This window comes from Patiria miniata, unplaced genomic scaffold, assembly GCF_015706575.1.
Source record: "Patiria miniata isolate m_02_andy unplaced genomic scaffold, ASM1570657v1 HiC_scaffold_21, whole genome shotgun sequence".
Lineage (NCBI taxonomy): Eukaryota > Metazoa > Echinodermata > Asteroidea > Valvatida > Asterinidae > Patiria > Patiria miniata.
The window spans coordinates 2,145,265-2,172,511 of NW_024037060.1; the positions used below are offsets into that span (position 1 = coordinate 2,145,265).

A 27,247-nucleotide genomic window follows, 5' to 3' on the forward strand; every position below is an offset into this window, starting at 1 on the left:
ATGAACACTAACACAACCAGCAAGCACACACACGTGAGTACGGACTGTACGCATGGTGTAATAAGGCAGTAAATGTAGGCCTACTATTATATGTTCTGCGTGTGGGTGTACGTACGTGCGTGTGGGTGTACGTACGTACGTGTGGGGGATATACGCGCCGCGTGGCCTGTCGAACGACTGGCCTGGGTTACGCGGACTAGCTCATGCATGTACATGTACTTGTACATGTACATGTACATGTACTGTGTGTGCATGGCTGTTGTACGAGTACGTGTGTGATGTACGTGCGTACGTACATGTACATGAACAAGCATAGCCTTGCTGTATGGTACAAGTTACTTTCTCACTAGCAGCGTACGGGCATCGATATGTGCACGCAATTATGCCTTGCCAAGTTGATTAGGGATTTTGTTATCGGCGATTTTTTTTTTATCGGCGAATCGATAAGCCCGCAACGCCTTGGTCAAGGCTAACAAACGACAGAAATGTACATTATGAGGCCTACCTTATTTCCTGGAAGGTTTTGGGGACGTGGAGAAAAATATTTCCACGTCTGTTTTGATACATGAATATTTCCCCCTTGAGAAAAAGGGGGTGTCCCATTGTAAGAGGAATTTGTAAATTATCAAATTGGTTCTTTTTTCATATTAAAACCAATTATTTGATAGCAAATAGTGATAAATGTTGCACAAATTTGATACTGGATATACAGAGTGTACAACCATGACAACGTTTATATTTGTTGCTGTATTATATACACAAATGCATACACAACAAAGCTCGGGTAGATCATTATATTCATTTTACAGCTTTTGGTAAAAGTGATGAAACATAGCCGAGAAACGAGTCTAAATTTCATCATTTCTGGGTTTTTTTACACTGAACTGAAACAACGCACAACCAAAATAGTGTCGCGCCCGATCACAAAAACAAAGGCCAAGTTTTATTTATTACAAAGAGCCAGTTCTACAGGCAAAATGCCCAAGTTATTGCTGTTTTCTTAATTAACATGATGAAATAATCCTGAAATGTTGAAAACATGATTCGAGTAGCTAAAGATGGATGAATATTAGTATTGCTCAAAATTGTATACTGTTGAACAAAACATTAAGCCATATGAAGTACACTGACCCCCCTCCCCCCCCCCCCCCCCCAAGGTTTCACTGCTGGAGACGGTTATTTAAAGCGTTAAATTATTACTTCACGAAATGGAAATTCTGAACCCTTAGTAGGCCTATCCCAAGTAATGAAACAAAATTTGGTGGTGATACAGAAGATTCGAATACCAACTGTATCTACTAAGATTTATTTAGGAGATTAATGTCAAAAATGATGCTCTGGAAATAATTTTCAAAATGCCCAAAGACCCAAAAATGAAACCAATCATAGCTTAAATGATGGTGAAAATAGGAAGACTTCAAAATCGCAAGCTGAAATATAAGAAATCAACCCATATACACGTATACAAAGTTAAAGAAATTCACACAATTACCTGCGCAACAAAATAAACTTAAGTACCTGTACCTACAACTGAGAAAACTTAGGATTCCTCAAAAATAAACCCCAAAAAAGTAAAACTTACATTATTTCAAAACACCTTAAATTGTTTTTCTTCCCCAATAAATTGTCTAAATGAAAGAAAATATCCCAGATGACAAATTCAGAGCATAATTGAATGAATAAAAAATCTAAGATATAATTAAAAGATTCAGTCCCCGTGCTATTTCGAAACTTTCACCCCGAAAAATGGATTTGCTCTTTCTTTTGAAATGAGACATCCAATAAAAATATCCACCAATGTTTTACTTATTGAATTATTTCTTGAAAACAGTTGAATTATTGGCAGTGAAATGCTGAGAAAAATACCTTTAAAGTTCCAACTGTTTTGTAGATGTGAATAAGAAAGATGCCAATTGTTTTTTTCCTTAAAAACGCTTTCATTTCACGATTTTATTCTATTTCTTTAAAGTGCATGTATCAACAAACATGAAAATCGTTAAAAACAATGCTCAACTACAACCTGTGCCCTGTTTCGGCGTCTCATTTTGCAAGAACACCTCACAATTGATGGTTGACCTATTATGCTGATGATGCTGAAAGGATGTATTTTATATTGTGTAGTATTGTTTTGACTCCATCTGTTTTAAACCCCAAAAAACGTTTGTGAGTTTAGAAATGTTAAGAAAATTAAACACATTGTTAAAGCCATTACACTACAGATTTACAAAATATGGCGCATTTCACAAAAATAATAAAATATGAAAGAGCAAAGGTCGTGACCCCAATTCCTCATGACCTCATGTTGACCCCAAGGTCGCTATTCTTCAGGATGAATGTCAAGTCACAGGTTAAATTTTGGGGGGGGTAAATGGGTATAAAAAGAATTCCCTCCACCTCCAAACCGTGTATGTAATAATATAAAATGATAAACCGAAATGGTTGCTACGAACACCACTTTGCCCGGTAGCTGTCATCAGAGCTCTTCTTTTGGCTGGTCCCCGGCTCCGCTTTTCAGGCTTTGCATAAAGTTGTAAAAATCGCTTTTCGTCCGGCCGCCCTGGTATTCCGTGGGGGAGCCCTCCGTAAAAAGTTTGAAAGTAGGGAACCCTTGGACTTCGAAGTCGCTGCACAGATCTGGGATTAAAAGCAGGGCAAGAATCCAAAACCAATCATAAGCCTTTAACCATTGTCTGTAACCTGTTGAACAATGCCTGATCAAATTTAACAAAAAATACTTTTCTCACAAAGGTCTTTCTCTCAAATGATTCGCAGCTGTTCTTTTCAATGAATCAAAGCAAAGAATTTCTGCTAATAACAACAGATTATTCTGACCTAATAGTTATCATATTCCACAGTACCCTTATTTTTTTTCCCCCACAATTTTATAATCCAATGCATAAAACCTGTATTCAATAAGAACCATGATGTGCATACAGGATATGGGTCACTGGATAAATTTATAGTACAAAGTGTGACATTTTTCCCGTCCATCTTACTTCGGAACTTTGTAATTTGCTATACATGTGTCATCATAAACAATGACTTCAAGCTAACTTTTATTTGTTGGGTAGGTCATTTGCTTCGCATAATCTCTCTTGCAGGAAGAATACAATAAGCAGACATGCAACTGGAAATCCCACACAAAAAACGAGGAAATTCAAAGCGGCACAAGAGTTTGTACAGTGTTTATAAAGTTTTTAATGGCACACGTGGAAAGTTGCAAACGAGGAAATCCACTGATCCGAGGAAAAGTTGCATGCCTGAATAAGGATGGCATCCAAAATCATGAAATCATAGATGTCAGATGTAACAGGGACAAGAAAAAGTAGGGATTGGTCATCTTCATCCTTTCTTCCTTGAGGTGGCGAGAGTCCCTGGCCAGACCTTACCTCTTTCCACAGTACAGTCCACAGCAGCCAGCTCCATCCCTTCCTCGTCTTTGAGAACCTCGGCCGCGTCCTGGAACGCCGGCTTTGCGGCCTTGCAGTGACCGCACCACGGAGCGTAGAACATCGTCAAGACGTACCGGTTGGTCTCCGTAAACGACTTGAAGTTTGCCTGAGTGAGATGGTTGACGGCGCTGGGCACGTCGCTCCACTTGGGTTCCGGAGTAGGGGGGATTGGCGTGGCCGCTTCACTTGGACTGATTCGAAAAGAGAGTTTTAAAGAATTCAAAGGATTTAGAACGACAGCCAATTTCACGAAATTTAGGCAATGGCGTTACTCTACTTTTCATGCTGCCCGTCTTTGTGGAACCTGTTATTGCTCAACATAATGTTGACACAAGACACTCACAGCTTTGTGCTTGAAGTAAATGACTTGCTCTTTTACCTCTGACAGAATTTTTTACAGCTGCCCCACAATTCCAAAGAAAATTGGACAAAACAATGGCGGGCGGATGTTATTCAACGACTATTTTTGTCTGAACAGAAATTATACACAAACAGTGGTGGTAAATGCTGTTATTATTCTCATCCAAGATGTTTAAATTATTTAAAACATTGCGCAGCTACTCCAAGTTTTCGTGAAATCAACTGTAAGTTTGTTGAGTAATTCCTACGAGCTCTTTCGTGAAATCGGCTGCGATGTCGAAAACTCCAGAATGTGTATTCATATGAGGGAGGCGAACTATTCCCAGAGGAAACAACCTCAGAACACGAGCAGCCAACTTAACAGACTTCAGGCAAATAGCGTAAGTCCACTTGCACCACATTTTACTGTGCAAGTTTCCCTGCAAGATACGTCACATTTCATGCTGTGTGTACGAGTCCATACTTTATGCATAAAATAATTATCTGATACACTGTGCCCTCTGGAGACATGCACACAATAGGGAACAAAAGAATGTATACGTCTCCACAGCACAATTTCTATAGATGAATACATCTCCACAAGGTTATCACGAAATAGATATATGGATTTTACTCAAAAAACTAAGAATTTCCAAGGAATGTTGATCTGTCACAAATGGAAGAGTTTTAGAAAAGGGATATTAAGTCCGAATTTCAGCCAAGGAAATTAATTCTGTTTAAAATAAGAGCATTTTTAAATTACACTTTCAAACTCGAAAACTTCACTACACGAGAACAAAGAAATGTCTCCACAAGGATACAAATTTCAGTATGTGTGGTTTTACACATTCAATTTCGGTGACGTAAGAAATAGTATATTTCATCAGCAAATGGATGGTTTACAGACAAATGTGATTGCCATGGAGCCTGAGAAACATGCAAAGTTATAAAAGAATGAACTTACTTGTTCATAAAGTCCACAATGTTTTCTGTAGACCGTCCCGACACGTAATCATTTGCTTCTCCATTTCTGTTAACATTGGTAATAAGAGAGAGATACATAGACAAATCATGACTTTTGTGGCGGTTGTAGTTAACAACACTGTTTCAAGTTCAACACTGTATATTCCTGGCTTATTTATTACCAAAAATGACTGTGGCGATTGCAGAGTTCACGTAAAAACTGCAACAAAGCAAAAACAAAACTAACTCTAATTAGAATACAAGGTATCTTAAAATAAAGGAAAATCACTAATCTAAAATGTGCATCAAAAATAGTAGCAATAACCCCTCGAAAGTGTAAGGTCAAAGGTCAACTTAACAGTGAAAGTGCACTCAACAATAATCATTTGATACAAATAATATAATGAAAATCTAGCCCTAAATTTACCCAAATCACACTTATGTAGCACAAAAACTGCAATAATATAAAGTTCTCTAATAATCAATCTTTCTTTACCTCTGTCCTCGGGTCCTGGGGTGGAAGGATGATCGAATTATACTGAGTCAAAGTACGAGTCAAAAAATTTAGGACACAGATATGTGTCATCAATAAGGACCATGAATCTGTGGTAGCAATGAAGAGCGCCCTCATGAGTTGTGGAGAGCGCCACCATGTGGCAAGCTTGGAATAACTCACCAGCAGTTACATGGCTCCCCTAATTTGACCTTTCAAATTACTTAACAACATTAACAATTTTAACATTAAACTTGACTAAAGGCGCAAAACTGGAAATAGTAACTACTATACTACTGAGAATGTGAACACTACGTGGCTCCTTTAAGTACAGTTCATGTATCGGCTCAAGTTCAGGCATTTGGCTCCTCGTCGGGGCGTTCCTGGTCCAACAGTAGTACAACCTTATGGATAGGCCTCTCGAAGACAGATCGACCAGTTTGGAGCTTGACCTTCCTGATGTGACCGTCTGAGCTTGGGTACGTCTCAACCACGCGAGCGAGTTGCCACTGGCATCGGGGAGTGGAGTCGTCGACCATCATGACGATGTTGCCTATCTCCAGATTCTGCTGAGCCTTCTGCCACTTCTTCCGCTCTTGTAGGGTCGACAAATACTCAGTCTTCCAACGTGACCAGAACTGGTTGGCAAGGTACTGGACTCTGCGCCATCGGCGTCGGCAATAAAGATCTTGTTGGATGAAGACTCCTGGCGGAGGGAGAACTACCTTGCTTTTCAGCGTTAGCAGTTGGCTTGGCGTGAGGGGCTCTTCTGAATCTGGGGCCACCATGTCAACGTAGGTGAGAGGTCGGCTGTTCACAATTGCTTCAGCCTCGGTCATGAGGGTCCTCAAGAGCTCATCATCCAGTTGTTGCCCATGTTTCTGCAGCAATGTTGAGAGCGCCTGTCTGATTGAACGGATGAGCCTCTCCCATGTGCCTCCCATGTGACTGGCTGTGGGAACGTTCATATTGAATGTCACCCAATCACAACTGTCCTTTAGCAGCTCTTGAGATATCTTGGGTTGATCCATCTCGGCTAGGGCAGCGTCCAGTTCATTCTTTCCACCGATGAAGTTTGTGCCTCTATCGGAGCGGAGTTGTCTCACTGGACCCCTTCTACATGTGAATCTGCGGTAGGCATTCAAGAATGAGTCGGTGTTCAGCGAATTAGCTGTCTCGATATGGACTGCGCGGGATGCCATACAGGTGAAGATGACCCCCCATCTTTTTAGCTCCTTTCGTCCTTCTTTAATCATGAAGGGACCAAAGTAGTCTACAGCGCTATAGGTGAAGGGTGCGGATGGATCCAATCTGTCCTTGGGTAGTTCTGCCATCTTCTGCCCACAGGGAGCACGTCTGAGTTTGCGGCAGGTCACGCACTTCCAAATATGGCTGGTAACAGCTGATCTTGCCCGCAGAATCCAAAAGCCAGCTTGGCGAATGCTATTCAGTGTCATGCCACGGCCCGAGTGACAACTCTGAACATGGTAGTGTTCAATCACCAGGTCAGTCACGTGGCCATGACGTGGAAGCAAGATGGGATGCTTGATCTCTTTAGGTGCTTTGGCTTGCTTGATGCGTCCACCGACTCTCAACAGCTTTGTTTCATCAATGACTGGGTCAAGCATATACAGAGGACTGCTCTTGTTCAGGGGGTTTCCTGGGCCTTGCTGCTCGCCATTAGGAAGACCATCGGGTTTGCTGAGGGCTCTAATTTCCTTTGGAAATGCTTCCTCTTGAGTTAGCCTCAGTATCAGTCGTTCTGCATGCTGGAGTTCGTCTACAGTGAGGGGGGTGTTGGCATCAGGTGCAGTAGTAGCTGATTTGAAGCAGCGATCTCTAAGCTTCTTCATGTAGCGTTGGCACAATGCTACTGCACGTTTCAGGCGAAACCAGTTTGAGTAGGACTGGAATCTTTCAAGCATGCTCGGGTAGTTGGAGGCCTCAGTGTGGACATTGAATGCAGATGCCTTCTTCACCTCTGGGTCGTTTGAACTTGGCTCCACGTGCTCAGTGTCGGGTGGAGGGGTTTCTCTTTCTTGCAGGAAACCGGGACCACTCCACCAGAGTTTGCTCTTGATGAGCGACTCGGCAGAAAGACCTCGGGAAGCTGCATCTGCTGGGTTAGTTTTAGTGTCAACATGTCGCCAATCTTCAGGTGTGGTGTGATCTCTGATCTTCTGCACGCGGTTGGCGACGAATATGTGGAACCTCTTGCTGTCATTGGCAATATACCCGAGTACGACTCTGCTATCAGTGTAGTAGAACTGAGTCACATCGCTATACTCTAGTTCCTTCATGAGGAAAGTACTGACTTTCACCGAGATGACGGCTGCTGTAAGTTCCAGTCGAGGGATGGTAACTGGCTTCGAAGGAGTTACTCTGGACTTTCCCATGACCAGAGTTGTACATACACTTCCTTTGTCGTCTATCAGTCGTAAGTAGCTACACTGACCATAGCCTTCGGTACTGGCATCGGAGAAGTGATGCAGTTCTGCGGACTTGATGACATCGAACTTCTCAGGCTTGTAGCATCGTGGGATATTCAGTGATGCCAAATGCAGGATGTCGTTCCTCCATTTCTCCCACTCAGATCTGATTTCCTCTGAGATTGGGTCGTCCCATGCATACCCATCACGACACAAGGTTTGGAGAATGCGTTTTCCAACAAGCAAGACTGGTGCTACCAGACCAAGTGGATCAAATATGGAGCTGACGCTCGACATGATGCCGCGACGAGTGGGTGGTTTGTCGTTGAAGTGGACTCTGAACTGGAAAGCATCGGATTCAACACACCACTGTACACCTAGAGTACGCTCGATGGGAAGGCCTTCTGAGAACACGTCAACGTTCTGAACATCCTTGGCTCGTTCACTGAGAGGTATGGAATTCACAACCACCTTGTCATTGGAGATGAACTTATGAAGGTGGAATCCGCTCTTCTGACACAGCCGTCTGCTGTCTTCTATCAACTTCAGGGCTTCATCGGAAGTTGGGACTGACTTTAGTCCATCATCGACGTAGAAGTCCTTCCGTATGAAGTCGGCTGCCGCCGTCCCACAACTATCTTCGTATGCATCAGCAGCACACTTCAGTGCAAAATTTGCACAAGCTGGGGAAGAGGTAGCGCCGAACAAGTGAACCGTCATTCGATATTCATTTGGGGACTGGTTCATTTCACCTCCTGGCCACCACAAGAATCTCAGGTAGTTGCGATCTTCCACGTTGACGCCAACTTGATGAAACATGCCTTCGATGTCACAGGTGAAGGCGACGTGGTCCTTCCGAAATCGGCAAAGAACCCCAACAAGATTGTTGGTCATATCGGGTCCCTGCAGTAGGTGTCGATTCAACACTTCACCCTCGTATTCAGCACTGCAGTCGAAGACGACTCTGATCTTGTTTGGTTTCTTGGGATGGTATACCCCGTGATGAGGTATGTACCACACGGCCTTGTTGTCCAGGTCAAGTTCCTCGTCCGGAACCTTCTCTGCATAGCCCTTTTCGATGATGTTTTCCATGAAGGTCTTGTAATCATCTCGATATTTTTGGTTGCTCAACATCTTCATTTTTTGCTTGTTGAGCCGCTTCAGAGCTACTGGCTTGTTGTTGGGGAGCTGGACATCTGTTTTGAGTGGGAGGGGCATCTCAAAGTGGCCATCATCACGTCTGTGGATGCCATCCTTCATCTTCTGCATGAACTTTCGGTCATCGTGGGAAACCATTTCTTCGGTGTCTTTCCCGATGAAGTCCATCTCGAACATTTTTGTGACTTGGAGGGGGCTGACTTCTTTCACCTGGGTGCGAAAGGCGAAGTGGCCTTGTTGCTCCTTTGATGCATTCGGAATTCTGCAAACATTGTTGCCACCGTTGTCATGACGCATCATTCCTATCACTCCCCATCCAAGGGCTGTTCTGACTGCATATGGGGCATCTTCCTCTCCATGGACGACATCTCTCGGCTTGATTGCGCGAGTTGCATTGCAGCCAATCAAAAGTCCGATCTCGGTTTCACTCAGGTAGGGAGGTAGCAGGTTGGCGACTCGTTTCAAGTGAGGCCACTCCTTCACGGTGTCCAACTTCGGAATCTGCTCACGGTTTGCATTGATAGATTCTCTGGAGTAGGCGCCTGGTAATTGTATCTCGGTGTCCTCGGACAATCCCTTGACAGTTAGGCCATGCACCTTTCTGGATGATATAGTGCCCTTCGCTAATATTGTAGACAGACTCAGCTGGACTGCCTCTCCATCGATTCCGAGCCTTTCTAGTGTCCAATCTGAGACGAAGCAAGAATCGGAATGTTCATCTAATAGGGCGTATACTATCACCTTCGCAGAGGGTTCTTTGATGTGATGAACGACGACGGGAACGATGAGAGTGTGTGAGCAATTTTCTCCGACGTCAAGTGTCTGCACTCGATGTGTGGTAGATTGGACAACAACCACTTCTTTGTCATCGGTGTCATCTTTGGTCTGCACATCTGGAGTGGACTTGGAGAAGTCGTGCAGCAAAGTAGGGTGGGAGCGCCCACAGACTGCACACTGCTTCTTGTGGCGACACTCGCGACTTCTGTGACCCCATTTGAGACATCCAAAGCAAAGGCCGCTCTTCTTGATGAGGTCATGCCTTTCACTAAGGCTCATGGCTGCAAAACTGCTACAGGAATCGAGTTGATGTTGGCTCTTGCAGAGGGGACATGTTGATGCCTTGTTTGCATTGGGTGAAGGGGGGGTGTTGCCCTTTAGGGGGCTAGTCTTCTTCTTCGTTGTGAGCTCATCTGCCTTTGAGGCAAATGTCGTGGCTGTTCCCGACTTGGTAGGTTTGACAAATTTTGTCAATTCCCTCTTCTCGTCCATCGGTTTTTGGTGAAAGGGGCTACAGGCAATGCGAGCCTCCTTTGCGATGAATTTGCACAGCTCGGCAAAGGGCGGGTAATCACCTTCCTCTGCATCCTTCTGGCCATACATGCACTGGTCGACGAAACGAAGCCAACGACCCTGCACCTGCCTCGGTAGCTTCTCTATAATTTTCTTGTGCTCGGCTGGGTCGTCAAGAACCTTTAACTGGCTCAGAGTTGACATGGCTGTTTCGCACTGGAAAAGGAAATCTGAGAGATTACGCAGTCCTTTTCCATCGTCTTGCTTCACGGTCGGCCATTTGCTTATTTTCTCACGATAGGTGCTTGCAGCTAGCATCTTGTTACCGTACCGCTCAGTCAGGAGTTTCTTCGCTTTTTGGTATGCGTTCTCACTGTTCAAGGCGAGAAGTCCTTTGATACACTCTCGGGCCTCACCAGACGTGTATCTGCCTAAATAGTATAGGCGGTCGATTGGTGATGTGTAGCGCTGCTCTACCAGGACGGAAAAGGAATTCATCCACACGGGGAAGTCGAATACACTGCCTTTGAAGATTTCTGGTTCTTTCTTAGGCAATTTCTCCTCCCGGTGTGTGAGCACATCTGCCAGTGCTGTGATGGCACTTGCCACATCGTTGCGGGGTACATCACTGGTCTGTGGGGGGAGAACTGCGTCAGATGAATCCGACATTCCAGTAGGTGGAGTAGACATAGGGGGTGGGGTTTTAGGGAAATTGTCACCATCATTCTGTGTGTCTCGAAAGGTATTCAAAGTCCCATGTTCTAGTTTGCGAGCACGATGTTGTGGACTATCGTTTGGTGCGTTCTCAGCTTCTGCCTCGGTAAATGGCCCATCAATTATTGGGGGGAGGTCATTTACATCATTCAACTGCTGAGGGGACTCACCATCAAACTTGTCCAAAACTTCAAGTCTTGCGCTGCTCACATTAATCTCTGTCTGGAGTCTCAGCTGATTCGCTCGTCTTTGAAGTTCCAGTCGTGACATCTCTATCTGCTGCATGAGTCGTTGATTTTCCATTTCTAATGTTCGTCTTGATATCTCCAACTCATGTGCTTCATTGATAGCTGCAGACCGAGCAGTAAGCTCTGCTCTCTTCTGCTCCTCTGTTATACGAAGCAGCTCTGTGTTCGAGTGTCTTGAGCTGGCTCTCGAACTGCGACTGCCATGGCTGAGAACTGAAGCCGAATCACCAAGAGGTATATCATCCGTGTCTGACATCTTATCCCAAGAAGAGTTTTTACTGTGGCGGTTGTAGTTAACAACACTGTTTCAAGTTCAACACTGTCATGACTGTATATTCCTGGCTTATTTATTACCAAAAATGACTGTGGCGATTGCAGAGTTCACGTAAAAAATGCAACAAAGCAAAAACAAAACTAACTCTAATTAGAATACAAGGTATCTTAAAATAAAGGAAAATCACTAATCTAAAATGTGCATCAAAAATAGTAGCAATAACCCCTCGAAAGTGTAAGGTCAAAGGTCAACTTAACAGTGAAAGTGCACTCAACAATAATCATTTGATACAAATAATATAATGAAAATCTAGCCCTAAATTTACCCAAATCACACTTATGTAGCACAAAAACTGCAATAATATAAAGTTCTCTAATAATCAATCTTTCTTTACCTCTGTCCTCGGGTCCTGGGGTGGAAGGATGATCGAATTATACTGAGTCAAAGTACGAGTCAAAAAATTTAGGACACAGACATGTGTCATCAATAAGGACCATGAATCTGTGGTAGCAATGAAGAGCGCCCTCATGAGTTGTGGAGAGCGCCACCATGTGGCAAGCTTGGAATAACTCACCAGCAGTTACAACTTTATATAACTAACTGGAAGCTTTGCAGGTTGGAGTGCTGGGTTTTAGTCTGTGGTTACACTACTTATATATACGGTTGTTGGCAGACCAAGTGAATGAAAGGATGTGACAATAGGTTTCTGGAGATGACCCTCCACGCTGGAAGGGGGGAGGGGAGCTGGACACCACGTGACTGATTAGGGTGCCGTTCAATGCGAACCCTTTAGGACACTATCGAACACTAGGTGGCGCCATTTGATGTACCATAACTGCTGACAGACTCACACTTTTGCCTACACAACAAATTTGCCAGTGGAGGTGACTACCCCCCATGTCCACCCTCTAGGGACACCCCTTGCGACATCTTTGAGTAAAAGTAAAGTCTGGTCCATCAAGCAGACATTCATCTCTGCTTGCCTTGGCATGAAACGAATGAGAATATTTCTATTCCCCCACCCCTGATGGCATGCCATTCCATTGCAGGTTACTCCCCAGCTAATATCGGTACCAAAATATACTCCCCGGTGGACAATAGGCAAGTTTGGGTTAATTAGCTTGCCCAAGGACACAACATATGGCCAGCAGCTGGATTCGAACCCCTGACCCTCTGATCATGAGTAACAAACCCTAACCACTAGGCCACACTACCCGACTGACATCTTAGAGTGGTTCGATATGTTCTGCACTGAGTACAGCTGCATATTGAAAGTTTGACTTTTACTGATGAACAGCTACTACATGTACATGCAAAACATTTGTAACACACGGACAGACGAATCTACAATCTACACTTTCACTTACTTAAAATATTTTACTGAGCAGACATCATGTTGCGGGTGCGGAGCAGGGCAGTTGCAGGAAAACATTAAGAAACAAAAATCAAAACGAATAATTACATGAGGCAATTCAAATAAAAAGCTACAACAACTCACATATAATTGTCTTGGAAACAATTGTCATCTGTGAGACTGGGCAAGGATTTGTTTGTTGTGATATAGACTAATTCAACAACAGCCATTTTCTGAGGTGGCGCCAGGCTTGCGCGAGTCAAGCTCAGGTATATACGCACGCACTCCGAGCCTGTCTTTAAGCGCACACCTTGTCTTTAAGAATGCGTGCAGCATGCACGTGAGCGTGGCACCACCGCAGTAACCGCTCCTAATTCTTGTCAACGGATTCCGCTATATGTACAGAAACATCAAATCCTTCGAAATTCATGCGTTCAATGCAGGATTGTAGTCATAGTCTTTTTCCGAACCTGACCAGCAAACTGAAAATACCAGTGAATTTCGTAAGTACATGAGCTTTTGATAATGGTACCAATCTCAGTATTTGGTCAAAACTATCCAGGGATTTGCAAAAGTGCTCCACTTCTGCATCTTTCTTGCTATTTTTTGTATTTTTTCTTCACAAACAGAATCCCCCGCCCCCAACTTCCAAACGCCCGTGTCGGGAACCAGGGACGTAGCCAATGCTGAAGAAAAGGCCGATGTTTTGGAAATGGCTCATTTAGACTGTGTGCCTGGGGATATGGCACCAGCTACTTCTGTTGGGAACCAGTGACATGGCCAATGCTGAAGACAACAGAAGTTGGGATGTCAAGTTACTAATACGTTGCCTAACTCATATTCTAGGTCTGGTACCCACACACTTCAAGCCAGTCTGACCTACTCACATAGTGGGTAACCTCGGATCTCGTATTTAGCCGCCAGGGCCTTGTTGGCAGTTGCGTCAACTGCGGCAAGCACGCCTGGTGTCTGCAAAATAGTACAATAAAAAAAATACAAAAAACAAAAATTTATGTCATTCCTGACATACCAAACAAAATCTTTGATAAGTAAGTGTGAGGTCAGTGACAGTATCTAGTAACTGTTCGCCTGATTTGTAAAACCCAAAGGTCAAAAGGTCACCAGAGCTACTTGTCAGATTACAGGCCCTTGAACAAATCTAGCACCATGGAAATATGTGGTCACTTTTGTCAACGACAGTACATTATGCCCACATTCAGCAGGATGCCAAAATTAAATTAACGCGAAGAACTGCCAATGCTCATTAAAAATCCACATAAAAATCTGGAAGGCGAAAAAAAAAGTCCTTAAGACTCATTAATGGGAATATGCTCCCAAACGTACAAAGAGTCGACAGAGTCAAGATTTATGCATAAACCTACGTCTGTTCTACTTGGTACTGTTTTTGCTGGTCCCAGAGAGCCAGCCTACAGTCCCTTCCAGTGAATAACCATTCAGAATCGATGGAAAAGAAGATGTGCTCTGGGCCCAGCTTTTCTGGCTTGCCTTGTCTTGTTAACAAGATGCATACAAGATGCCTACATTTGAAGGACTTTTTTTGTAAGTGTAGAACTAACAAAATCTTCAAAATAATACAGACACAGAAAATGAGGCCTTGCTTCAAGACAGCATCTAATCAAAGAAACGTCTTAATTTTGAAGAGGGGAGGATAATTAAAGAGGCATCTTACTTCTGCCTCCTTGAGGAGAGTTGCAGCCTCCGAGAAGGCAGGCTTCATCATCTTGCAGTGACCACACCCTGCAGAGCAAGAAATAAGAACCAATCAGATACCACCAATTATAATGGGCTTCGGGCAAAATTTAAATGGAAGCTATCAACTCTATTCATGAAAAGAAGATGGCACTAGGACAAGATAAGTTTGTGGTAGCACCATGTGAATAAATCTCTTTTGTGAGTATGTGTGGTTCTGAAAAGAACCGGAGGGACTCCGACGCCCAACAACTACAATGTCTCACTTACAAGGAGCATAGAACATGACCAAGACTGATTCTTCCTTATTGATGACATCATCAAAGGTGCTGTCGGTGAGTTGTAAGACGTTCTCCCCTCCGTCCAGCTCTGCAAAGAAGTCCTCCACTACCGGCTCGGGAAGAGGGGGCGCCGCGTCGGGGTTCACCAGCAACATCATGAAGCGCACAAAGTCAATCTCCTGTTCATTTAAAAAAATATAAATATTTGTATTGAACTCAATGCACAAGAACTGAATACATTGAATTCCTTGCTCAACAGGAATTAAATGACTACACACACACAAGAATCACCCTTTAAGGTAAAGTATTGGTTCTTCATTTAAAGGTCACTTGGTTTAATTTCAACCAAGAAAATTAATTTAATATTTTTAACCCAATTTAAAGTAAAGACTTTGTATGTACAAAACACCCTAAAAGATTATTTTGTCTAGCCCGTTGCCAATTTAAATGAAACAAAACTATAATATGTGACATCTAATGAGTAGAAAACAATTACAGACCAAACTAAGGTACCACCACCTTAACAACTTTCTACATCATGTAGTCGGACGTACTCAGAGAATTGGATTTTACGGAATTGCCCAGAGGGCAAACAAACTAGCCCCAGATTGGGACACCACAGTAATAGATCCGTTCAACTCTTGATGTTTTGACCAATCACAACGCTGATTGTGCAACCAACAGGTGCGAAACAGGTGCACAACTGGGAAGTAACAAAAAAAGGGCAAAATTCATAGCTTTTGAAAACTTTAAACAGTGTTTTCAATTTTAAATGGAATAAGTGCGAAGTGGATAAAGAGGAAATCAAGAGATCTAAGGAAAAGTTGCATGCCTGGACCAAATGTCTAACAACTGTCCAACATGTCTGAACAATGAACACAGCTGCACCATGTCATGTGCAACTGCAGAGGTGCACATGGTGTCACTAAAAATGAGGAGTGGGCGGGGCCTAACGGGCTGGTCTATTGACATGCACCAATCAGAGGTTAAGTTGGCTATGCATTCACAAATCACAGAATCTGACTGGTTGCACACAAAGAAATAGAAAATAGGTTGTCATAATCTTATAGGTAATTTGAAAACCTCAAATTTGGCTTACACAGATGAACAGAAAAATCTTCAAATCAGAAAAAAAACTCAGCTAACCTCTCTCCCTCCACTATAAGGCACAGGGTCTTTGCCGTACACAAAGTACTTCAACATTGGGTAGCCCGTTACACCATAAGTCGAGCACATTTCCTTGCTCTTGTCGTCGGTGCAATCAACGGCAATGTAGGCAACCTTCAGTTCGTCTTTAAGCTGGTCAGCCGCGGCCGTGAATTCCGGCTTGGCCTTCTTGCAGTGTCCACACCCTAGAAACGGAAAATGGCAACAATATAACACTCTCAGCACAAATTATGGATATTAACAGAAATTGACCATAAACATGCGCACCCATTACCCTGAATACAGACATAAACATCAATAGGTTTTCCCAATTACTTTAACCACAGAACAAGGAATATGCTTTAACACATGTATCTTTCAAATTCCATGGAAGGATCCATATCGTTCCACGCAGAGCGTCGTTGGCCTCCAATTGTTAATTCCGATTTCAAAGTTACACCAATAGATTTCATATTCGGTCCAGAGTAATTCGTGTATGTATTTCATTCTTCGGGGTGGGGGTGCAATCCCGCAGATTAATGTTATGATACCAGTAAAATGGGGCCAAACTAATAAATTTAATGCTAAATTTCCTAAATTTATTTTCAAATTGCCTAGTAGATTTCAAAAATTTCCGGGGGGACATGCCTCCGGAGCCCCTAGTGTAGGGCACGCCTCAAGAATACCCGTACCCCCCCCCCCCCCCCCCCATGCCAACCCTTCGTTTCCTACAAGCTGGATCAGACCATGTTCTTATTCGTCCAAGTTTCAGGAAATTCGTCTCATGTGGAGTTTGGCGCAGAATCGAAACAGCCAATCCGTTGTTATCATTCATAGCTCGGGACCATAATGGATCGGAGTGGTGGATATAGACCTATCTTATGGAGGGTTCTGATTTTTCCTTTCCACGAAACAAATTTTAACCGCATCCTGGGCTCGACACTTTTATTATATATGGATAATGTAGAACTTGTTTTCTTTCAAAGTAAATATAGTTATACATTTTAAGTTTTGTTTGAGAACGGATTCCGCTACATACACAAACCCGTATTTTATTTCAACCCAACACATCTGTAATTTTTCTCCGACCGTTAGTCCCATATAAAATAGAAAATATTAAGGGAGAACCATTGAAAAAATAATATTTCAAAAAAGAAACGTTCATCAACATTTCCTAATAAAAGCCTCCACGCTATTGGCTGCCGAATCTTTAAGTGGCCAATCGCGATCGTGAAAGGAAAAGCCCGCGAACCAAGTTGTCGTCAACATCAACGGCCGTCTGCGTGAGATAGTCTGGCCCCTCCGACAATAAAATAGTTTGACTGCTATGAGATATCAGGATCGTCTGGTAAGGGAACCAACCAGATCTAGATTTTCGAGGCGCATTTCTGTTGTTGCACATTATCAGCATCAGTAGACTCGAATATGGACTTGACGAAGCCTCTAGACGTCCCTGGAAGTAACATATGCTTATCTAAAAATAAATGTTTTATGGCTTTTTTGTTTTTGCATGGGCATAATAAAAATTATGCTGTGAATCAACGAAACGAACGTTTCCAGAGTATATTTTACGAAATTATAAATTTCTGGGGTTAACTTAAGTTCATTTGCTTGCTGCATCACAATATTGCCTTAAATTTCATGAAATTAAGGTGCGGCCATTTATATTAAAACTTGTGGTTACTTGTTGTTTTATAATATTCTAGTGGCGGTTAAAACCGCCACTAGAATATTTTTTTGTAGCGGTTGCTAACCGTTGAAATTTTGGGGCCTTGTTATTCCCGGGATTAATAACATATATTTTGTTTGCTTGAGGATAATTGAATTACAATTTCAGATACTTATATTTTTCTAAATTTACTGTCGCCTGGAAATTCATTTTGTGCATCCTTGTTTCCTTCAATTTGGTTAGTCTGGATTTAGTAATAGTCCCATTGGCTCTATTACCATCATCCGACAACGGTTGGTGTGATTGACGAGATTGTATTACAGATTCACCCCTAGCAATAATTATTTATTTTACCACTCGGTAACACCTGTATTTAAAATACGAGAGGAAAACTGGCGAAAAATATCCGAAAATGGACTGGTAAGGTATATTAAAATTGACTGTTTCGAGTGATTTAGCTTATGGGCCATCAGTCACTAAGATTGATAGTGTTTTAAACCAAATCGTTTTGTACTCGTGAATATTAATAATTAATATTCACGAGTACACTTTTGCATTGATACTTCTTAAAAGTCAGCCAGCTAACCAAATTATAAAAATCACAAAGGGTATGATCGCTGTTTACTCTATTTGAAGTTTGTTGCTGCCTCGGCAAATGTGTATAGAAGACAAGATACAAATTGTATAGGCGCATTGCTTTTGGTGCTGCATGCTCATAATTATGACTCAAGTGCTCATAAAATATGAAACAGTATCTGCGGTAGACTTCAATATGGAGTTTGACGGAGCCTCCGACGCCATTGGATATGCTTTTCTAAAAATAAATGTTTTGATGGCTTTTTGGTCTTTGCATGGGTATAATAAAATTATGCCGTGAGGCTACATTTTACGAAAGAACGAAATATGGATATTCTGTATTTGAAATATGACAGGAACACTGGAGGTGCGATTGCAATCAGTTATGACGAAAATTCAGAAAACGGACTAGTATTTTAGTATTGATTGCTTCGAGTGATTTAGCCTATACCTTGGGTAAACCACTTAGATTGATAGTGTTTTCAACCAATCAACTTTTTGAGTGGTTTACAGTTTACTCATGAATAATAAAATGCATGGACTCTTTTCAAAAGTCAACCAAAATTATATGAAAAGCAAAAAAAGTGTTCACTCTACACTGTAAAAATGGTGCTTTATGGTACCAATTTTTTGTTACGTGTTTGGTCTTAGACATATTTAGATATTTTTTGCACATACGAAATCCTGTTACTGTCTTCATTAATAAGTTATCAAAAGTCAAATTTACCTGTTAAAGTTTGTTTGTCTGAGACAGAAAATAAAAGAAAGAGTGATAACAGTGTGCACCGTATTTAGCCTGTCATTCGACTTCATCCTGATATGATTAGTCATTTATATTATATGTATACTTTCACTTTAAATACTTGATGGTACTAACAGGCTTCCATAGTGTACCTAACATGTCACAGACATCCGTGTCGTAGATTCAAGTGGGTACAATTAGGTGTTCAGAAATTTCAAGCTAAACAAAGCTTTTACAGTGTATGAACTTTGTTGCTGCCTCGGAAAATGTTTATGAAACCAAGATCTAAATTTTCGAGGCACCTTTCTGGTGCTGCACTGTGCTAGTGTGACGGAGCCTCTAACGTCCCTGGAGTTTATGCAACATATGCTTATCTAAAAATACATGTTTTGATGGCTTGTCTGTCTTTACACGGGCGCCATTAAAATTATGTTGTGAGCTAACGAAACGAAAAAGGACTATAGTATTTTATAATATTGATTTCCAGTAATTTAGCCTACATAGCCTTCCGAAGACTAGTGATCCCAGGAAGAATTATATTTAGGAAAATGGAATCGCTCCCTGTATCACAGTTTTGTACCTCGTGTCAAAGCAGTCTGTAGCCTATTCGTTTTAGAACGCCTCACTTACAGATTCTGCTTATTTTCTGAAGATATCTGATTAATTAAACAAAATTCAATTAATAGTTGTCTCAGTTTTAACATTTTATCATGTTTTATAATTTTTTATTTTTTGGAAAGAAGAATAATTACATTAATGCGTATTTGTATCAAAATGATTGACCTTTAACCTCCGGTTTGATGACGTTACAGCATTCGGATGCCTAACATCAAGAAATGACGATGATCATTTTCAGCATTTGTGCCAGAATCATCCAGAGTTGTAATGACTACTCGACTCGACTCGAGTCACTGCGAGCAAATGACTTACGATTCATTGTAATATCCACTGAGCTGAAAATTCAACAGGTTTTTTTTTTAAGTCTTCTTGGAATTTCGATTGGTGATATTATTGAAAACGAACAAAATGCATGAAAAGCAAATGATTCTATATGCCTTTAGAGAAACGCCCCCCCCCCCTCCAAAAAAAAACCCGACCAAACCAGGAAACGATTTGATTGAATACAATTCACTCTAAAGTAGTCTAAACGTCTTGTCCCTAGTTTGAATCGGATGGAGTGATTTTTTGTTTTACTCTTTGGGAATAAAAAAAAAAAACCATCTGCCTTCTCCAGCGACCTGCATTCTGCAGGGGTATGCAACCCCTGGCCTGTCCCAAAAATATGGACCCGCAATGAACCATTAACGGGTTGGTCTATGGCAACAAGTACCTGCTGTGTGGAGCGATCAAGGACGGCGACCAAGCCGAGAATGTCTCTTTCGGACGGTACAGAATTGCCGGGTAGGCGTGGTCGGCGACCCAAGATGTCTGTTATGTTCACCCCTGGCAGTGTGAGTTGCGATATCGTAGTATTGCGCCCTCTCGTGGTCATCGTAGTTTTTCGCTCAAGTTACACAATTGTTCAGTCACGCCAAGTTTAAGTCCATTTTTGTGCCCATTTTTCCATCTTTTTGAGACCACTCTATTCCGATAGCCTTACACCAGAAGACCACTGGTTGATGATTTCAGTATTCCAGACCCATAGGAAGTTTGAGGATACTTCATCTTTTGGAGAGCACAGTTCTGTAGGTTAATTTCCATAGATTATCTAATGTGAATGTACTATCCCTTGGAGTTTTTGAGATGATATTATGCACTTACCTTTGTGATGTTTCGTATACATGTATCAGTTTGACATATTACTTTTTGATCTTTCAATATTTCATTTATATTTTTATGTCTGGTAGTGTTAAATCTCTTGCCAACCTGTGTTAATTTGTGCACATTGTTAATTGTATTTAGTGTATTTTCCTTGTATTTCTTGTTTTTCAGTTTTACCTCATGTGGTCCACCCACGACACAGGAATGAGAATAAAGCAGTCAAAGTTCACAAATCCTGTATTAGTCAGAGGTTAACTTGTCGGAGAGAGGGCGCCCTCGGCGCTCCATGTTCGTCATAGTAAAAAGAACTATTCAAGATGATCGAAGTACTTGACTCAGACGACGCAAACAGTGCCAGTTCTCAACGAACACGGGCATCACACAAAACCAGCAGAAGTTCCCTGAAGTCAAACATGAGCTCAGCAGCCATTCTGGCTCGTGCTAAAGCCAAGTCCTTAAAAGCAAAGGTGGAATTCACCCAGAAAGAGGCAGGTCTTCGTCGGCAAGAACAAGACGTCGCCAATGCTCTTCTTCTATTGAGTGCAGAAAAGGAGTATGCAATGGCAGAAGCAGAAGCAGAATTTTTAGAGTCAGTCGCCTTGAAGGAAGGTTCGGCCAGTATCCAAGAAGATTTGCAGTTGCCAGTCGTTGACTCCGCTGTCCGCACCAGCGACTATATATCCCACCACTTTAAGGAACCTGAGACAGAGTTGCCTGAAAAAGAAAAACCAGCAATCAAGATCGAAGAAAAGTCCCCACCAGAAGTTCAGCCTGTGATACGAGACAAAAAGGATGATGCTGAAACCAAGCCTGCACTGCCGTCACAGTCTATCCCCAAAGATGGCAAGCTACCGGAACCCCCTAGCCCACCCATCAAGGAGAGTCTCAACTCCATCAGTAACATGTTGGTGAAGAAAGAGCTGGTAAAGAGTGGAATCAGAAAATTCAAAGGCAGTGCGGGCAACTACCGGGCCTGGAAGTGCAGCTTCCAACAAGCAACGAAGGACCTGGAGCTTAAACCATATGAGGAGTTAAACCTGGTCCTGGGTTCCCTTGAGGGTGAGACAGAAATGTTCGTCCAAAGGATCTATTCCATTCACATTGACAGACCAGAAGAGGGCCTCAAGCGAACCTGGGAGTATCTGGAGCAAAAACATGGCTCCCCAGAGGCAGTGGAACGAGATCTCACAGGCCGACTAGAGCAGTTCCAAAAGATCTCGCCAAAGGGCAGCACCAAGATGGAAGAGTTCGGATATCTTCTCCTTGAGGTCCAATACCTGAAGGAGTCGGAGAAGTTTCCAGGGTTGCTGGCGTTGGATTCCTCGAGAGGATTGCAGCCCCTAGTGCAGAAATTGCCAGAGTGGCTTCAGAACAAGTGGCGAGAGAAGGGGTCAGAATACAAGAAGAAGCATGCAGTCCTCTTCCCGCCTTTTGAGGAATTTGTAAAGTTCATCCAGCACCATGCCAGAGTGCAAAGCGACCCGAGCTTCCAGTTTACTGATGCTGTCAAGAGTGCAGCTGAACGCTCTTCGTCAAGGCCTTCTTTCACTGTAAGAAAGACTGGGGTGGAGGAAGGGTCTGCAGCAAAGGAGACATCCCGTTGCCCGGTACACAACACAGCACACAAGCTGCAGGATTGCCGGGTCTTCCGTCAGAAATCCATAGATGAGAAGATATCATTTGTGAAAGAGAATCGCCTGTGTTTCCGATGTTTGAGGGCCAACCACATCATTAAGAACTGTAAGACCCCAGTGAGATGCGACATCTGTGGCAAGTCCCATGTCACAGTCATGCACAGGCCTGCACCCAGTCAAGAAGTTCCACCAGCGTCAAATCAGACACCCCCTACCATGAAGTATGACAACCGGCCCCAGATAATCGTCACACCTAAATGCACCAGAGTATGTGGCAACGGTAAAGAAGGCCGGTCATGCGCCAAAATTTGTTTGGCAAAAGCCTACCTGGAAGAAAAGCCGGACCATGTTATCACCACATACGTCATCATCGACGACCAGAGTGATGGTTCCCTCATCAACGAAAATCTTCTTGAGAGATTAGGAGTCGAACAGAATAAGTCAACGTATGCTGTCAAGACGGTTAATGGCCTCCAGGAAGTCCATGGTAGAAAACTTTCTGGCCTAGTCATCGAGAGCATGGACGGCACAGTTTCCGCTCCAACGCCTACACTGTTCGAGTGCAACAACATTCCTGGAGATGTGGCGGAGATACCCACACCGGAGGTGGCAGCAGCCTTTGATCACCTAAAGCCAATTGCCCCGATGATACCACCCCTGAACAAAGATGCCGAAATAGCAGTGCTACTTGGCAGAGATGCTCCGCAGTTCCACAAAGTGAGAGAGGTGATCAACGGCAAAGATGACCAGCCATGGGCACACCGTCTCGATCTAGGCTGGGTCGTTGTCGGCGAGGTTTGTTTGAACGGTGCCCACATCCGGACAGACATCTCCTACCTGCAGCAAGACGTAATCAGCACCTACTTTACGCAGGTCTTGAGAAACGGTCGCCATTCCGCCCAATTCCAGCCATGTGACAAGGCAGTGAAGGTCTTTCATACCAGGCCTAAAGCAGCTGAATTGGGGGAAGAAGTGTTCATCAGCACTAGTGCTGATGAACGTCTTGGGCCATCCTCCGACGACAGAGAGTTCATGGAGCTGATCGCTGGCAAGATGAAAAAAGATCAAGATGGGAACTGGTGCGCACCTTTGCCCCTCAGAAAAAATAGAAGAAGACTGCCAAACAACAAGACCCAAGCGGTATCCAGGATGAAAGCCCTGGCCAGCTCCCTGGCTAAGGATGAAAAGAAAAGGCAGCACTACATCGAGTTCATGAGAAAGATTCTGGAGAAGGGACTTGCTAAGCAGGTTCTGGATGAGGCGATTAGTGCTAGTGAAGAAGTTTGGTACCTCCCACACTTCGGAGTATACCACCCCCAGAAGCCTGACAAGCTGAGGGTGGTGTTCGACTCAAGTGCCATCTTCTCAGGCATTTCCCTGAATGATGTCTTGTTAAGTGGACCTGATCTGATGAACCAGCTCCTGGGCGTCCTGATCAGGTTCCGAGAGGAGCCAGTTGCAGTCACCGCAGACATCGAGCAGATGTTTTATGCTTTCAGAGTCCGAGAAGACCACACAAGATTCCTACGTTTCCTGTGGTATGAGGACAACAACCCGAATGCAGCCATTGTCACTTACTGCATGACAGTGCATGTCTTTGGCAACAAGCCATCCCCAGCTGTGGCCATCAGTGGCTTAAGAAAGACCGCTGAAGAAGGTGAAGCAGAGTTTGGCACCGATGTGAGGGAGCTGATAGAAAGAAATTTCTACATGGATGACCTTCTGAAGTCTTTTCCAACCAAGGAAGAGGCAGTCGACGTGCTGAAGAGAACGAAGGATCTCCTGTCCACTGCGAATATCCGTCTGCACAAGTTCGCTTCCAGCGATGCTGGTGTCCTGGCAGCATTTGAGCCTAGCGAGTTGGCCCTGAACCTGGCTGAAGCTGACCTCTCCAACAAAGATGAAAGCACCATACGGCGTACATTGGGAGTATCCTGGGATTTAAAGGCAGACTCCTTTACTTTCCAAATAGCAGAACCGAATGCCAACGCATGTACCAAGAGGACAGTGTTGTCGGAAGTCAATGGAGTCTTTGACCCGATTGGGTTGGCAGCACCTGTGATCATCAAGGGGAAGATGCTGCTGCGAGAGATGACTCAAGATGGCGGTGGCTGGGATGATCCACTCCCAAAGGACCTGCTCCAAGACTGGGTGATGTGGAGAAAGTCCCTGATCGCCTTGACAGATGTGCGAGTTCCTCGCTCATTTGCACCATTCTCAACCACGGAAGTAGTGAGAAGAGAACTACATACTTTTGGTGACTCTTCAAACAAGGCCATAGGCGCAGTCTGCTACTTGAGGACGGTTGGCAGCAACGATGAAGTCCATGTCCAGTTGGTGATGGGTAAAGCAAAGCTCGCACCTAAAGCAGCCGTCACCATCCCACGCCTTGAGCTCTGTGCATCAGTTCTGGCCACAGAAATGGAAGACTACGTCACCCAGGAACTACAGATTAAAGTTGACGAATCAAAGTTCTACACTGATAGCAAAGTAGTCCTGGGGTACATCACCAACAGAAAACGTCGCTTCCGCACTTATGTGTGCAACCGAGTAAACAGGTTACTCAAAACCTCCGAGCCTGAGCAGTGGGCGTATGTCCCATCAGAGAGAAACCCAGCTGACCTAGCTTCGAGGTCCATTCTGGCAGCAGAGTTAAGTGGTTCCATGTGGATTGCCGGACCAGAGTTCCTGAGGCTAAAGGACCTGCCCTCGAGCCACAAGCAGAGAGAGATAGAAATACTTCAGGATGACCCAGAAGTGTCTCCAGAGAAGATAAGCTGCAACAAGATTGTCTTGACCGATGCATCCTTCGGCAGTGAGAGGTTCACCAGATTCTCAAGTTGGGATTCAGCAATGAGAGCCACTACAAACTTGATCCACATTGCCAACTCATTCAAAGCAGAATTTGACTGCAAGGGTTGGCATGTCTGTGAGAAGGCGAAGTCCATCAGAGAGCGTCTCAAAGCCGAGACCGTCATAATAAAGAGTGTGCAGAGTGAAGCCTTTGCTACCGAGTTAGCCGAATTCAGAAGTGGGAAGTTGACCAAGAAGAACAAGCTGGCTTCGCTCAACCCCTACCTTGACAGCAACAGGGTACTCCGAGTCGGAGGCAGATTGCAGAAAGCTCAACTGTCAGAGAGAGCAACACACCCAGCTGTACTACCAAAAAACAACAACTATGTCATAAAGCTCATCATCAAGCACTTCCATCAGCAGTGCAGCCACCAAGGTCGACACATTACCTTGGGTACAATAAGGAACGAAGGCTACTGGGTTCTTGATGGCCAGAGGCACATCAGGAAAGCCAGCGTGGAGATGGTAGCCGCGGACCAGAGGAGCCTGTTTCTACAACCAGCCCGTGAGTTGACGAAGAAGACGTTGTTGCGGCCAATAAGCGACTCGGTTCTTCTGATTCCCTCGGAGTGACTGATCACCATGGTCCAGCGGAAATCATGAAGCTTGGACTCTACCAGATGCTGCTTAGACATGTAGGCACCGCGTTTAAAGTGTTTACTCGCTGTTTTCAAATTTACTGCAGTTCTGCTTGTTATTAACCGTTTTTACTGTTTTAGTGTAACCTTATTACATGTATTGTATTGTATTCACATTGTGATGATGGTATCACCACGGGGGGAGTGTTATGTTCACCCCTGGCAGTGTGAGTTGCGATATCGTAGTATTGCGCCCTCTCGTGGTCATCGTAGTTTTTCGCTCAAGTTACACAATTGTTCAGTCACGCCAAGTTTAAGTCCATTTTTGTGCCCATTTTTCCATCTTTTTGAGACCACTCTATTCCGATAGCCTTACACCAGAAGACCACTGGTTGATGATTTCAGTATTCCAGACCCATAGGAAGTTTGAGGATACTTCATCTTTTGGAGAGCACAGTTCTGTAGGTTAATTTCCATAGATTATCTAATGTGAATGTACTATCCCTTGGAGTTTTTGAGATGATATTATGCACTTACCTTTGTGATGTTTCGTATACATGTATCAGTTTGACATATTACTTTTTGATCTTTCAATATTTCATTTATATTTTTATGTCTGGTAGTGTTAAATCTCTTGCCAACCTGTGTAAATTTGTGCACATTGTTAATTGTATTTAGTGTATTTTCCTTGTATTTCTTGTTTTTCAGTTTTACCTCATGTGGTCCACCCACGACACAGGAATGAGAATAAAGCAGTCAAAGTTCACAAATCCTGTATTAGTCAGAGGTTAACTTGTCGGAGAGAGGGCGCCCTCGGCGCTCCATGTTCGTCATAATGTCAAAAGGAATTGGACCCCTCAACTATAGTCTACATCAATGCACTAATTTGTAGGGGAAAAAACGGATACTACGGTAGACAAATTATATCATCGATGCTGAAGTTATCAATGGAAATCAATCTCTAAAAAAAATCCTTGATAGGACATTTTCCAGCTTTTCAGTTTGTATAAGGTTGTATTCAATGCGAAGAGAGTACATCTTTTACGATTCCTACATGGCTGATTTGGTGATCAAACATAACCCGATAACCGTTTTCAAATTGTTCGATTCGGGTTATCGGGCTGATCTGATACACCATAATCTTAATCAACGTTTCTGTCGTACATTTGAAGTCGGTTGACCTTTACTTTCGGGGTTCCCGGAAGGTCAAAAGTGTGTATTCAAAATACAGACATAAACATCAATATAAATAGGTTTTCCCAATTACTTTAACCACAGAACAAGGAATATGCTTTAACACATGTATCTTTCAAATTCCATGGAAGGATCCATATCGTTCCACGCAGAGCGTCGTTGGCCTCCAATTGTTAATTCCGATTTCAAAGTTACACCAATAGATTTCATATTCGGTCCAGAGTAATTCGTGTATGTATTTCATTCTTCGGGGTGGGGGTGCAATCCCGCAGATTAATGTTATGATACCAGTAAAATGGGGCCAAACTAATAAATTTAATGCTAAATTTCCTAAATTTATTTTCAAATTGCCTAGTAGATTTCAAAAATTTCCGGGGGACATGCCTCCG

The 27,247-nt window shown here is 43.3% G+C and overlaps 2 protein-coding genes and 1 long non-coding RNA gene across 3 annotated transcripts; 1 reads left to right on the plus strand and 2 right to left on the minus strand.

The window, feature by feature from the left end:
* Positions 1–906: 906 nt before the first annotated feature.
* LOC119729825 (protein disulfide-isomerase A5-like) lies at positions 907–20,330 on the minus strand. The gene is made up of 10 exons (XM_038202620.1): positions 20,169–20,330; positions 17,875–17,887; positions 15,852–16,057; positions 14,695–14,884; positions 14,405–14,472; positions 13,602–13,683; positions 12,728–12,740; positions 4,756–4,821; positions 3,390–3,643; positions 907–2,634 (listed from the first exon to the last, which is right to left on the minus strand). Exons 1-10 carry the CDS (start codon positions 20,328–20,330, stop codon positions 2,474–2,476), a joined length of 1,215 nt encoding a protein of 404 aa, XP_038058548.1. The 3' UTR covers positions 907–2,473.
* Positions 4,912–5,323, minus strand: LOC119729660. Its single transcript, XR_005271262.1, has 2 exons — positions 5,251–5,323; positions 4,912–4,974 (listed from the first exon to the last, which is right to left on the minus strand). It is a non-coding gene; the product is annotated as an uncharacterized LOC119729660 (long non-coding RNA).
* Positions 20,282–25,420, plus strand: LOC119729826. The gene is made up of 3 exons (XM_038202621.1): positions 20,282–20,523; positions 20,771–25,264; positions 25,320–25,420. The coding sequence occupies exons 2-3, from the start codon at positions 20,917–20,919 to the stop codon at positions 25,418–25,420; spliced, it is 4,449 nt and encodes a 1,482-aa protein (XP_038058549.1). The 5' UTR covers positions 20,282–20,523; positions 20,771–20,916.
* Positions 25,421–27,247: the final 1,827 nt, after the last annotated feature.

What these genes read in the sequence shown, in the direction of transcription:
- LOC119729825 (XM_038202620.1), bottom strand. Translation starts at nt 20,330, where the DNA reads ATGACCACGAGAGGGCGCAATACTACGATATCGCAACTCACACTGCCA. An exon ending in CTTATAGTGGAGGGAGAGAG is followed by an intron (nt 14,885 to 15,851) that starts GTTAGCTGAGTT and finishes TTAAATGAACAG; the next exon opens with GAGATTGACTTTGTGCGCTT. An exon ending in CTCTCCTCAAGGAGGCAGAA is followed by an intron (nt 13,684 to 14,404) that starts GTAAGATGCCTC and finishes ACTATTTTGCAG; the next exon opens with ACACCAGGCGTGCTTGCCGC.
- LOC119729826 (XM_038202621.1), top strand. Translation starts at nt 20,917, where the DNA reads ATGATCGAAGTACTTGACTCAGACGACGCAAACAGTGCCAGTTCTCAA. An exon ending in CGAGTTAGCCGAATTCAGAA is followed by an intron (nt 25,265 to 25,319) that starts GTGGGAAGTTGA and finishes CTACCTTGACAG; the next exon opens with CAACAGGGTACTCCGAGTCG.